This window comes from Callospermophilus lateralis, chromosome 8, assembly GCF_048772815.1.
Source record: "Callospermophilus lateralis isolate mCalLat2 chromosome 8, mCalLat2.hap1, whole genome shotgun sequence".
Taxonomy (NCBI): Eukaryota; Metazoa; Chordata; class Mammalia; order Rodentia; family Sciuridae; genus Callospermophilus; species Callospermophilus lateralis.
The window spans coordinates 97982522-97996643 of record NC_135312.1 but is presented as its reverse complement, the minus strand read 5'-3'; the positions used below and the strand labels follow the sequence as shown (position 1 = coordinate 97996643).

The window sequence follows — 14122 nt, the reverse complement described above, 5'->3', positions numbered from 1 at the left end:
GAGCCTATTTTTTTCTCCTTGTCCAATGAATTTAAGAGCATTTCTACTAGAATTTAGCGTATTAAACTGATGGACTTCCTTATTGATTTTTTTTTTTTTTTTTTGTAAAGGGGTGAGGTTCACTATTTGCCCAGATTGGCCTTAACCTCCTGGGCTCAGGTGACCCTCTTGCCGCTGTTTCCTGAGTAGGTGAGCTGGGCCTATAGCCATACACAATTATGGCCAGCTGATTTTTTTTTCCTTACTTAATAAGATCTAATAAAATATTTTTCTAAAAAATTCACTATAATACAATTCAATACAATATTCAAGGCTCTTTAAGAAGAGCAAACTATGAGCACAATCACTAACCCCCTCCCCTTTTTTTAGTTGTCAGTGAACCTTTATTTTATTTTGTTTTATTTATATGCAGTGCTGAGAATTGAACCCACACATGTACCTCACACATTGTATCTCACACATGCTAGGCAGGTGCTCTATCACTGTACTACAACCCCAGTTCCATGATCACTGACCTTAATGGAGCTTATTTTGAAATTAGAAACAGATTGATAAAAGATTACAGATGGCTTGTATTTCAGACTTTGTTTTTATTCTATGTGGTATGAAGCAGAAGGTATTTGAAATTTTTCTACCCCCATTTTATAAATAGGGCATTGACATGAATAGAACTTTCTAGTGTTTTTGGTAGTGGGGCCATTGTAACAGGCCAATAACACAATTCAGCAAACTCAGGTGAATTATAAAAAGGTCTGTTTTGGTTCACATTCTGGAGATCCAAGGTTGAGGATCCATACTTGGTGATGGCTTTCTTGCTGCAGAGTCCCAAGATGCTGCAGGACCTTATCTAATTGTAATCAGCTCCTAGAGGCCCTACCTCCAGACACCATAGTTTAGTTCATTTTCTACCCAATTAATGCCTCACAGTTGAGACTAGATATCAATACATGAACCCTTGGCAGACACACTCAAACCATATCTAAACTTTATCAGCCACCATTCTGGAAATGTGAAGATAGAGGAAAGGAAGAGGAATTTGTAAAGTTTGAAGTTAGAGAAGGTCTTTAGAAAACTCTCAAGATGCCAGGTGTGGTGGTACACGCCTGCACTCCCAGCTACTTAGAAAGCTGAGTCAGGAGGATCACAAGTTCTGAGCCAGCCTGTGCAACCTAATGTAGACCCTATCTCAAAATAAAAAATAAAAAGGGCTAGGGCTATAGGCCAGTGTTAGAGTGCCCCTGGGTTCAATCCTAAATTCAGGGGAAAAATAGGAAGAAGAAAAAGAAAACTCTGATGGTAAACAAGTAGGTAATAGGAAAAATCAGGGTAGGACTAGAAAAGAGGAATGAAAGGCTAAACAAAATTTACTACTTTTGCTAGATATGGGACCCAAGAAAGAGTTAGAGCTGTATAGGATTTCTGTGCTCCATGGTCTGAAAATAAGGGTCACAGAACAAAAATAGTCCTAGAAAAATAGATAATTCTGAGAAGTTAGTCTTTAACATGAGACGATAGGATCTCAGTAGTAGACTACTGGAGCAAAAGAGGTTGAAAAGTTTGGTTATGGCATTGTCTTTGATGTGATTATTTTCTTTTTTTGAAGGCGGGGGATACCAAGAATTGAACTCAGGGGCACTTAACCTCTGAGCCACACACCTAGCCCTTTTTTTGTGTTTTATTTAGAGACAGGGTGTCACTGAGTTGCTTATTGCCTCACCATTGCTGAAGCTGGCTTTGAACTCAACATCCTCCTGCCTCAGTATCCCTAGCTACTGGGATTACAATTATTTTCTTCCTACATTGTTTGTTACCTTTTTGTTACCCCCAGACTGGGAATATTTAAAATGTTTCTGTTTGCTACATTTAGAGCAAATGCCTATAGGCTTTAGTGTTTCTATTTTAAGACTTTTTCATATGATGAGGTGAGATGATAGGGAGGTTAGTTGAGCTGTAGTTGTTTCTGGTGTGTGTGTGTGGTGGGGGGGTCATATGTGTGCACTCGCCCTTCTGGTTCATAAATCTAAGATAAATTATAAAATCTAAGATGAATTATGATGTTTTACTTTTCCTCTTATCAGGATTACAGATTTTAATTTATTTCATCATTTTAGTATGGAATATATGTTGCTTTGTCTCACCAATGAACTCTTTCAGACTTGACTCTTATTTTAGAATTAGCTCACACAGAGACTTCTAAAGCAGGCAGGAACCTTCAAAGGCCTTTGAGATCATCTAGGACAGCTCTCATATTTCTCAGAATAGTAATCTGATGTTGAGGTAATGATAATAGTCAACATTTATTGAGCTATTATCTCATGAAATCATTATAACAGTCTATAATGTATGTGAAATGGCTTTCCTGCAGTCACGTAGAAAATGATAGCCATAGCTGACTTTTTAGGACTTGTTTTCCTTAAAAATATATTCACAATTTAAACAATTTAATTCTTTGCAGTAGAGAAAGGTAGTCTTTTTTATCAAATCAAATATTTTGAATATTTAAAATAATAAAATACTAATTATAATACTCCACTTATTATTTAATATAGTAAAACCATATAAGTCATCTAGTAAAATTCATATATTTTGTGAAGGTCTGTAATATGCAGAAGAAACACAGTCCTGGTACTTGTCTCCATGGGTCTAGCAATCAATACTGTTTTCTTGATTTTTAGATCTAAATGCTTGTTCTTGTGTACTTGGATTGCTCTGCCTTAATGATGATGATGATCTATTTATTTATGGTACTAGAGCAGGTTGAACCCAGGGATGTTTTATCCTTAGCACTTTTTATTTTTTATTTTGAGACAGGGTCTAAGTTACCAAGGGTCTTGCTGAGTTGCTGAGGCTGGTCTTAAACTTGCAGTGCTCCTGCCTCAGCCTTTATTACAGGCATGCACCAATGCACCCAGCGTGATCATTATTTTTAAGAGAAGAATTAGACAGCTAACGGTAGCAAAACCTACCTGAGCATTATGTGTATCTTATTTATTGCTTTGCCTCCAGATTATGAAATTATTAAATTAATTTTCAGCACCTAGTTCTTGTTCAGTGAACTGAGGGTTGATTTGTTTTGTGTTGTTTTTATTAGAAAGTAATTTTACTATTTTAATTAGAAAATAATTTGGCTGGGGCTGGGGCTGGGGTTGTGGCTGAGTGGTAGAGTGCTTGCCTAGCATGTGTGAGGCACTAGGTTCAATCCTCAGCACCACGTAAGAATAAATAAAACAAAGGTATTGTGTTCATCTACAACTAAAAAAAAAAAATTTAAAGGAATTTTGCTGTATTTCTTAAAATTATTAGAGGTTCTTTTTAGAACTTATACACACACATATAATATATCATAAATGTTAACTCCTTTAATCATTTTTAAGTGTACAGTTTAGTTGCATTAATTGAATTTATCATAGTGTTGTGCAATCATCACCACTATTTATTTCTAGAACACTTTCATCATCCCAAACAGAAACTTTAGTTTCAAGTACTAGAGAAATACTGGTTACTTCCTTTCCTGGGCCTCATCTCACCTATCTTCTAGATTCAGTGTAATCTGTTTATATTTATTGAATACAGAGTTTGTCATTTGAATTATAATAGTTTCTTCTGATCTGTATTTTTTCATATTTCTAGGTATCTATGAAAACCACATAATTTTCCCTTTTATTTATACTTGCTGATTTGGAGCAGTGAAATATATACACATGAAGTTTGAAAGGAGCTCAAGCTAAATGATGTAAACATGTTAGAAAAAAGATGGAGGGTTTAGAACTGTGAAACACAAAGAAGTCTGAAAGTCTCAGATATGAATTTCCTCCCACTTCTGCTGAATGCCTAGAGCAGGAAGCACACCCAGTATAAAAGATATTTGGGCCTGTGATCTAAAAGAATTCAGTCCCCAAACACTGGATATGAACTGGACTCAACAGGAAGGACTGTTCACTAGATCCTCCCTCTGTGTTACTCTCTGTGCTCAAACAAAAATACAGCTGTTTAAAGAGTTTTTAAAAATTAGTTCTAAAGAGTATAAAAAGTCCATTCAGATTACATACTTTTTCTTCTGCTAAAATGTGAAGTTTCCTTGACTACTTCTCTTCCTCATTCAGAAAAATCGTCTATTACTGTTGCATAATAAAGAAATAGAGAAATTATCAGGAACCTTTCTCAGAAAATTATTTCACTTTTTTATAGAGTAAGAATTTAATAAATATGTAAAAATCATTGGGCTTTTACCCGATAAGCAATATAATTTTTTGTGTTATTTTAAAAGTATATTAACATATGTTTGATATAAGAAAAATATAATTTTTAATCTGCCTTTACTGTTCTTTGTTTTTTAAAGATTGATGCTCCTAATGAAATCTGTTTATTACAGCTAAAAGATGGCGGCAAGGCCTTCCAGGCCAATGTAAGAATAGGCGATGTGGTCCTCAGCATTGATGGAATAAGCACCCATGGAATGACTCATCTCGAGGCCCAGAACAAGATTAAGGGTTGTACAGGCTCTTTGAATATGACTCTGCAAAGGTAAATTGTTTTAAGTTTGGCTCTGAGAGAGAAAATGATACTCAAGAATTTGTGTGTGCGTGTTTCTCTCTCTCTCTCTGTATGTGTGTGTATGTATGATTCATGCCATTAACTATGAAGCAGTTTCTATTATCATTGTTTCAGGTAGATAAATAAAAAATGTAGTGACAATTCAGTTGGATAATTGAGCAGTATGAGAATTGCTGAAAGCTCTGGATTATTTCTCCACACAAAGGCATATATTTGCATATTCATAAAAATTGTGTGTACAGTTTATAGTTTCAGAGAATTCAAGTATTCCTGAAATTTCTTATGAGGGCTAAGAATTCTTTATGTAGGGGAAAAAATTCTTTACCTTAATATTCTGAACAGTATATTAGAGGGTATTCCTATTTAATTTAAAATATTTTAAAATTTAAAAATTTTTTAGTTGTCAGTGGACTTTCATTTTATTTTATTTATTTATATGTGGTGCTGAGAATGGAACTCAGTGCCTTGCACATGCTAGGCAGGCGCTCTACCACTGAGCCACCACCCTAGCCCCTTATGGGGTATTCTCTTACAGTGCAGCTTTTCTTAGTTTATCATTTTCCCATGTTTTTCTTCCTGAATACATTTTTTTTTGTACTAAGAATTGAACCCAGAGATGCTGTATCATTGAGATACATCCCACCCCTTTCAATTTTTTTATTTTTTGAAATTTAATTTAATTTTTCCCCACATTTTTAATTGGTGCATTATAATTGTACATGCTGATATCAGGGCATTGCTACATTTTTGTACACATACACAATACACAATATAATTTGGCCAATATCACTCCCCAGCACTTTCCCCCTGCTTTTAATTTTTTATTTTGAGATAGGTCTCACTAAGTTCCTGAGGGCCTTGCTAAGTTGCAGAGTGTGACCTCAAACTTATGATCCTCCTGCCTCAGCCTTATGAGTTGCTGGGATTTCAGGTGTGTAACACCTTACCTGGCCACAAATAATTTTTATATACTTGTTTGAAGGCTGGATTTTAAAAACTTATTATTTTTTACATTATTTTGAAATCACTTATAAAATAGTCATCTTTATATTAGGTATTAGAACATCCCAACATTAGGCTGCATTGAAATCACCTGTAGTGTATGTTAAAAATACTGATTCCTTTGTTGAATCAGAATTTCTGAAGGTAAGCACCAAGAATTACATTTAGATTCCACTTGATGCTAATGAATTATAAGGTTAGAATTATTGAAGTGTCCTGGGCTTAGTTTAAAGGAAGCGAGTAAGGGAATGGAGGGAGAGAGGGTGATTGAGTGATAGCTCAGAACCTTAGGTGTATAAGAATGGAAGCTTGGTCATAGTTAGGGACGGTTTTAAACAAGTCTTGTGTTTGATGATAACGGAAAGTGCACTGTATTCTGTCAAAATTGGAAAACACCATCAAGACCCTCCCCAAACATCTCACAGTCTTCCATAGATTACCATGTTTATTGTGAACCTTTAAAAGAATGATGTTTTCCCATTATCTTTGGTTATGGAATCTTTTTTCTTGGAGCCTCTTGTGGGACTAGAGTTTTGTGGAATGCACTTTGGAAATGCTTCTCTGTTCTTTGCCACTGCTATCCTAGGTGTCCTAGGATTACTATTTAAAGGATTTATATGGAGTAAAATATATTTGCTTGTCCGGATGAGTACTAAGTTAGTTGAATAAATTTTTTTTTTTACATTTTGATTTTGATTTAGATCTACTTCAATGTATTATGACTTTCTAACTAGTTCTCTCTTTGGGGTCCTTTTTTTGTGTGTGTTTTTGTTTTTATGGAAGAAATTCCTTCCAGTAGGATTGCTGAATTGATGTTTATATGTATTTTACATTTTGATGAATATCAGCTATGCATTTTAATAATAAAAAATAGTCAATGAGAAAAGTACTCTATTGCAAAAACAATTGTTTTAATATTATCCTTCTGTTCTATATATTGAGACATGTAATATAAAAGTTGTTACTAATTAAATGAGGTGTTCATTTTTTATTTATAGGCATTTGTCCATGTATGAATCTTGAAAGGGAACCAAGAATGTAAGAAGCTTAACTTATCTGAGATATCTCAAAAATAAAACAAATACAAATGATTATGGTCTTGTTTCTCACATTCTAAAATCGCATGTGTATATAATTGTATAAGCTCTCTTTTGGGGGGCTATGTGTCATTTTTTTCATACTAGCCTGCTTGTTTTCACATTGTGCTTCTTATTTTATAACCAGGACCTAGTATCTTATTTTCTATTGAAAACACTCTGGGCCTCATAAGAATAGATGAAAACCAGATGTTACTCTGTTTTTATGCATTTCCAACTTAAGCAGTCTGCTACTGACTCTAATAAAGATTCTTTTAAGCTGCTCAAGTATAAAATCTAACAAATCAACTTACAAAACCAACTTGTTACCAACATTTGGTAATTCTACATAATCTTATCTTCATTTTTCTAAATATAGATAGTCAGAGACCTAAAATAGGGAGAATTTTAGAGTCCTCTTCTCATTGTAATTCTCTTCATGTTTTTGAACATTTCATGTAAAATAATATCAGCCTTTTTCAATGTTGTCTGTATTTAGTAAAATTCATGGCATATTACTGACAATGTTAACTGAAGAAAGTTTTGCTTTGTAGGGAAGAAATACAACTTTAAAGAGTTATATTTGATTCTTTTCTATACCAAAGCCATATTTTTCTTAAGTTCTTTCTGTTTGTTATAGCCAATATTTCTGAATTTGAGCAGCATCTTATCTAGCCTCCAGTTACTCTTTTATCCCACCTCTCGCCAATCAGACTGCTCCGAATTCCCCTACAACAGTACTTTCTCTGTGCAGCTCTTTTCTTTATAAATATAGTTTTCCTCATGAATATGTAGTATCTCCATGACAGACTTGTCTGACTTTGGTTTCCCTAGAGGCAGAACCTGAGATGGGGGTTGCTCTGCAAGTGATACATTAAGCATCTCCTTTCAGATGTTGCTTGTTGTTCATAGTGAGCGAGTGAAGAAGGATTGAGGAGCAGAAGAAACTGAGATGAACAAAGATGTGATTTCTCACTTGAGAAATCAAATTTCCTCATTTTATCCATCAGGAAACTTGGGAACAAAACTGTACCATAGAGTTTTTCTTGCCTTGAAGCAAAAGAACTGGGTTATTTACCCCTCCCTTGCATTTGTTAGTTCTTGGCTACCAGCTCTCCTGCAAGAGGGAGAGCGAGAGAGCAAGTACCTGCAAGCCAGCCTACACTGCAGTAGGAGGGGGTTTCTGTTGCTTCTACAAAAAGTTTCTGGTGTGGACCTTTAGCAACAAAGCAAGGATCACCGGGGGCATGAGTATACCACATCCACAGAAAGGTTCCTGAGGATCCAGGCTGGGTGCAAGAGTGTACACTATGAGCTCTATCCAGACCTAAATGCTATGCTCAGAAGATGATGTTCTCTGCCTGGATACTGAGTGCATGTCTATTTTTTTCCAGAAATGTAGGAGGCTGAGGCAGGAGAATTGCAAGTTCACGGCCAACCTTGGCAACTTAATGATACCCTGTCTCATGGTTTAAAAAATGAAAGGGGCTGGGGATGTAGATCATTGATAAGGTACCCATGCCACCGGGTTCAATCCTAGTACAATACACAAAAAAATTGTGTTCTCTATAACCTAATCCCACTCAAGTTGCTCTCTCCATGTCACCACTAATTCTTGTCAAATATCCTCCATTCCATTTAGAATAAGTTTCTCAGCATCTCTCACATGCCCCTATGGCCCTTTGTGAAATTTGCTTCATCTGCAATGCCTACCACCTGTTCACTGCCCTTGTGTGCCTTTGTATCCACAAAACCTATATTAACCCTGTCTTCTGCCTATCGTCTTTCCTACTGCTGCAACTCATTCATGTTTTACCTCTCAGAACTTACATGAAAGAGTTTATGCCATTCATTTCAACATTTAATTATACTATAAGTATAATCAGAAATAACAAGATCCATTCTTTGAGTCATGTACAAATAAACATAATTGGTTAATAGTTATATTCAGTGCTATCTATATTATTGAGTAATTAACTTAATTAATCTTATTTCTCCAAATAGGCTCCTTGAAAGCAAAGACCATGTTTTTTGCTCATTTTTTTTAGCAACATCTTGGATAGTTTTGTGTTATTGATATCTAATGAATAATTATTTGATATATAACCAGCATTATTTGCCAAACATGGAATTGTTTATTTCCCAAATATTTATTGAACTTTCAGTATGTTCCAGGTATTATTATAGATGCTGGGAACATAAGACTGAACAAAACAGACAAAAATTCCTGCCCTCATAATACTGACATTTTAGTGGGCAGACAGGCAATAAACAGCATAGGAGAATGTGTTGTATATAATGTAATGTGCATTACTGGGAACATAAAGCACATAAAGGAGACAGGGAGTGCAGAGGTAGAGAATTGCAATTTGAAATGGAGTGGTGAAGAAAGCCCCAGTGAGGTTGTTGGCTGTCTGGGGCCTGACAGTGCCAAACAGAGAGATAAGCCAGTGCAGTGGCCCTTTGGTGCAGAGTGAGTGGATATAGACTAGTAAGAGGTGAGGTCAGAGGGGTAGTATGAAAGGGGCAGAAGTGGAATAGAATTTGTCAGTCACTGCAGGGTTCCAATGTAAGTTTTCTTGGGCCTAAGAAAAAATTGTCAGAAGGCTTTGGAAGGTTACAACTGCTTGGCCAGAGCTAGAGCAAGATTTGGGAGAAAATTGACTTCATTATTAGAAATGGAAGCTAGAGGAAGGAGCTGACCAACCCCCATCCCGAGTTTATTAGTGAATACACTGCTGAGGTAGGAGAATTGCAAGTTCAAAGCCAACCCTCGAAAATTAATGAGACTCTGTCTCATGTTGTAAAAAAATGAAAGGGGCTAGGGATATAGCTCAGTGATAAAGTACCAGTGCCACTGGGTTCGATCCTAGTACCACAAAAAACCTAACACTGTAGAAACACATGATGATAGCTGGGTGTGGTGGTGTATACCTGTAGTCTAAGCTACTCAGGAGGCTGAGGCAAGAGGATCACAGGTTTGAGGTCAGCCTCAGCAATTTAGCAAGCCCCTGTCTCAAAAAAAAAAAAAAAAAAAAAGGAACTAGGGAATGTAGCACAGTGGCAGGACATCCCTAAATACAATATCCAGAATAAAGAAGGAGAGGAGAAAGGGGAAGAGAAGGGAGTGGAAGGGGAAGAGACACCTGATGATTACCACTATTAGAAAATTCTTTTCTCCTTGGCCCAAGAATATAAGGGTGGAGAGAACCTAAGAAAGAAAGCCCAATGAAAATTACCAGCCATTTTGTTTTATGAATCTTTTATTAAATACTTTTATTACATATCCATTATTTTTTTTTAAAAAAACTGTATGTTTTCAAATGTGTCAAACTTAATATTCTAAAATAGGGTGTCTAATGCATATAGAGCTATAGGAAACTTTAATTTGTATTCTATCTTTGAAAAGGGTTGGAATTTTTTCCCTCTGAAACTGAAACAAATCTAGGAGAACTAAAATTAGACTATGAAAAATTTATTAAAATTATTTTCCTTCGGGCTGGGGATGTGGCTCAAGTGGTGGCGCGCTCGCCTGGCATGCGTGCGGCCCGGGTTCGATCCTCAGCACCACATACAAACAAAGATGTGTCCGCCGAAAACTAAAAAAAAAAATAAATGTTAAAAAAAAAAAATTCTCTATCTCTCTATCTCTCTCTCTCACTCTCTCTTAAAAAAAAAAAAAATTATTTTCCTTCTCAGGGAAATTGGTCAAACATCATTGTGCTTATTTTTAAATACCAAATCTATTTTGTGTATAATTTTTGATTTAAGTCAAAATAGATCATTTAAAAATTATATTATTTCAACTAATAAAAGAAGAACATTGCATTTAAAAGCTTTGATGTCTAATAACTATTAACTATATTAGAGTTGGCTTCTGTGGATAAGATTTTTAACTACTTTGTTTATTCAATAAACATGTTCTATGTTTATGTACATAGAACAGATAAACTTGCTGTTAACTCACTGATTACTTGGGGAAACCAGCTTCTTGGCCTTAATTTTTTTGTCTAAAAAAAGGGGACAGGAATGATTTCTAAATTCCCTTTTTGTAGTAAAAATCCTGGTTCTTGTTCTGGTTTTTCAACTGTAAATGGATAAATTCCCTAGAACTTGCTATTAGATCAAACCAACTTAGTTTGCTTACTTTGGCTGAGAGAATCAGGAAATGAGACTTTTTTTGTTGGTGCTGTCTTAAACTATGCCAGGTTAGCACAGTGACTTGTACACTACTCTGCTGACTTTAAGGTGAAAGGTAGGTCAGATAAGATACTCAAATGACATTTAATCATCAAAAAAATACCATGTACTCTTATCCTTATTTCATATTTTTATTTTAATTTTGTTGGAAGCACAGAGAACATACACACAGCTTTTCGAATCTTCCATGTTTTTTACATTATTTATAATAGTATATCTATTGGTTCTTTTTTTGTTTTTTTTTATTTTGTTCTTCAGACTTCATTTAGTTTGAAACTTGTTATGTCTGGAAATAAAAAATCTAGAATGGTTGAGTTTTGAAAAATATTGATGTACTTACTTTCTTCGTTCTCATTCTCATCCTTCAAACAACAGAAGAATTGTCAGAAATCCAATAACTACTGCTAATGAATGACAGATTGGAATAATTTAATAAGCACATTGAGTTACAAGAAAAAAGAAAAAGTAGCCATTGTACCAGACTGAAGCTATTAGCCATCTTTTGTTTCATTTTAACAGATTGTTTAATGTCCTATTACTGTCAGCTTTATGGGTTCAACTCCGTTTTACTTTCACTATAATAGCATAGAGGCAGGATTTTAGATTTTTTTTTTTTTTTTTTTTAATAATCCTGAAATTTTTACTCTCCGGGATATTTCAGTTTAGGTGAATTAAAAGACATTTATTTGGATTCTCTTTTTAATAACTAAAGTTGTACTTCATTCTTTTAAAGTTATTTTTTTCTCTTTGGTATTTTACATGCTTGTCTAATGTCTGTTCTGTGATTTCGATTTTACTTTGTTTTGCTTGCTTGTTGCTTTTGGTTTTTAATTCTTAGGTTGGAGGATGCTGCTTTTCAGAAGGAGTGAGTTTGACTCTCTCCCCCGCAAACCCACATCATTGAAATTAAAAGTGCTGCTTAGGAGAGGGTATGAGGACAAACATGTGGATATCTGTTTTGTGCATGGCTTTTCACTTAAGTCATTTAATCCTTGTATTAATCCATTGAGGAAGGAGTTAGCATACCCATTTTTCAGATGAGTACATAATAGTTTAGAGAGTTTATGTGATTTGCCTAACAAAGTCAGGTAGCTTAAAATCTGTGGCTTCTTCACTTTCTTTGCTATAGCAAAGGATTTAGTGAGTAGATTCATATTTATTATCTATAAAACAGACTAAGTAGCACCATAGCCATAACTTATCTTCTACTTATAGGCACCAGCATTTCTGTTAAAAATTACTTTTTATTTTTATTCACATCTATCAGTATTCTATGATAACAATTACAATGAATTATTTTGCGTTCTTAAAAAGACCCTACATATTACAATGAAGGGAAAAGGGTTAAATAGGTTTGAGTTATTAGATAGGATAAACATTCATTTGATTATTGACTTGTGTATATGGTTGCCCATTCTGAATCAGAATATTACTTATTTTTCTTTCCTAAGTTTATAAGACAGTTGACTGTATTTTCTAATTTATTTTTATATTCAAGTTTGAAGACTTTTTTCTCCCTTTCTGGTGGTGGTTCTGTGTTTTTTTGTTTTTTGTTTTTTTGTTTATTTTCTTAATACTAGGGCAAGCACACTACCACTGAGCCACAGTCCTAATTCAAACACTTAATTCTTTAGTAGGATTCTTTGTATGTATCAGGTATAACTAAGGCTTCAAGAATTTTAAAATTTTTATGTCTTTAAGGACTCTGTGCTCACTAACACTAAAAAATAGATTGTAATTGTCAACAAAAAAGTCTATAGATGAAAAAGTGTTTATCTTATATATTTCTTTTTCTTCAATAGGAATAAAGATAATTAAAATAGATTTGAAGGACCAACATAAGTTATCTTTCTTGAATAGTTTGTGGCAGTTTGACAGTAAGCAGATGTGGTAAATATGGGTCAGTCAAGATGTATTTTGAATTTTGGAAATTTTATAATTTTAGCTTTACATCTTGAAAATGTACAGTTATTTTTTAGTAGGTAAAAGTCTTATGTTTATAAAGGAAAAAAAGTATTTCAAATCTATAGGCCTTTGGGGAAAAATTTAGGAAACAGTTATTTTAAAGACCTGTTTAATTTCAACTATTTATTATAAATCTTTTTGGATCATACCTAAAATAGTCCTTGTGACAGAAAATTTTAATATGTAGAATTCTTTGTAGGGAGAATTTTAAAAGAAGGGACATGAAGTAGAAATATAAAATAAGGTGAATAGAAAGAACATTAACTTTAAAATTAGGCAAATTTAGTGCACATCCTGGATATATCACTTCTTAGCTGTGTGCCCTTAGGCAAGTCATGTAAGTTTCTGTTCTTCATTTATAAATGGGCATAGTCTTACCTGCCTTGTCAGGCCATTAAAATAAATGAAATAGCATATGGAAAGAACCTAAGACATGATACAGAGAAGTTTTTTTTTCCTTTCTTCTCTCCTCAATTGATAAATGAGTATTAATATGGTATCTATTATGAACTTATTTCTAGGAGATAATATTTGTTTTGTTTCTTAGCAACAAAATTGGGTGTGACTGGAGGAAAATAGGGAGAAAGTGAGACAGGGAAGTCAGGTAGGTCATTATCTGAAAAAGTCAGAAAGATGCAAGTGCTTGAAGAAAGGATTCTTTAGTCCAATAAGTGGGTTTGGGTCATAAAATTGTAATTAAAGCTTTTTAAAACTGTAATGGATACAAACATTATACTTATTGCTGACTACTGCTTTGGTTCAGAATTATTGTCTTAAGCAATAATTTATGGCCCATCTGGCAGGGAAAATAATATTGCAAAGAGAAATCAGTACACACCTAAGTTTTGTTTATTCTGCTAACTCCTCTTGTTCTCGTTAGAGGACCAGGACAGTTGTAATTCTCTTTTAGTGTTGGTTAAGTCAGAAAGACAAACAGACTAAAAGGGTGAGGTTTTTTTTTTTTTTTCCCCTCTCATCCTCCCATCCAAATCCATGTATATTTCCTTTTAGTAATTTTCTGAGTAACATTAAAGTCCTGTAAAAATTTCTAACTTTCAGACTGTTTTTATTATACTTTCTGAATACATTTCTTTCATTAACACTATCATTAATTACTGAGGTATAGTTAAAATCTCATATATTCCTCAAACAAAAACAAATTTGAATGTTTCCTTCAGAGCTACCTTATGACTAGTAGTTTAAGGGATAATAAAGAGTGATTTATAATCTTTGCATTTAAGGAATTTATAATCTCTTCATTGGGATAAGAGACAGAATAGGTCACAGGGGTTTGAAGGAGGGAGAATCCATTCAAATGGGAAGGT

General features: G+C 34.2%; 1 protein-coding gene across 11 annotated transcripts in view; it reads left to right on the top strand.

Annotated features, from left to right (window-relative positions):
* Pdlim5 (PDZ and LIM domain 5) overlaps positions 1–14122 on the top strand; it is a 595024-nt gene that overhangs the window by 448628 nt on the left and 132274 nt on the right. For 10 of the 11 annotated variants that reach the window (XM_076864850.2, XM_076864849.2, XM_076864848.2 and 7 more), the window contains exon 3: positions 4373–4524. The exons of the other annotated variant lie outside the window; for it this stretch is intronic. In XM_076864850.2, coding sequence (XP_076720965.1) covers positions 4373–4524 — 152 coding nt within the window. The remainder of the gene's footprint in view (positions 1–4372; positions 4525–14122) is intronic. 11 annotated transcript variants of the gene reach the window in all.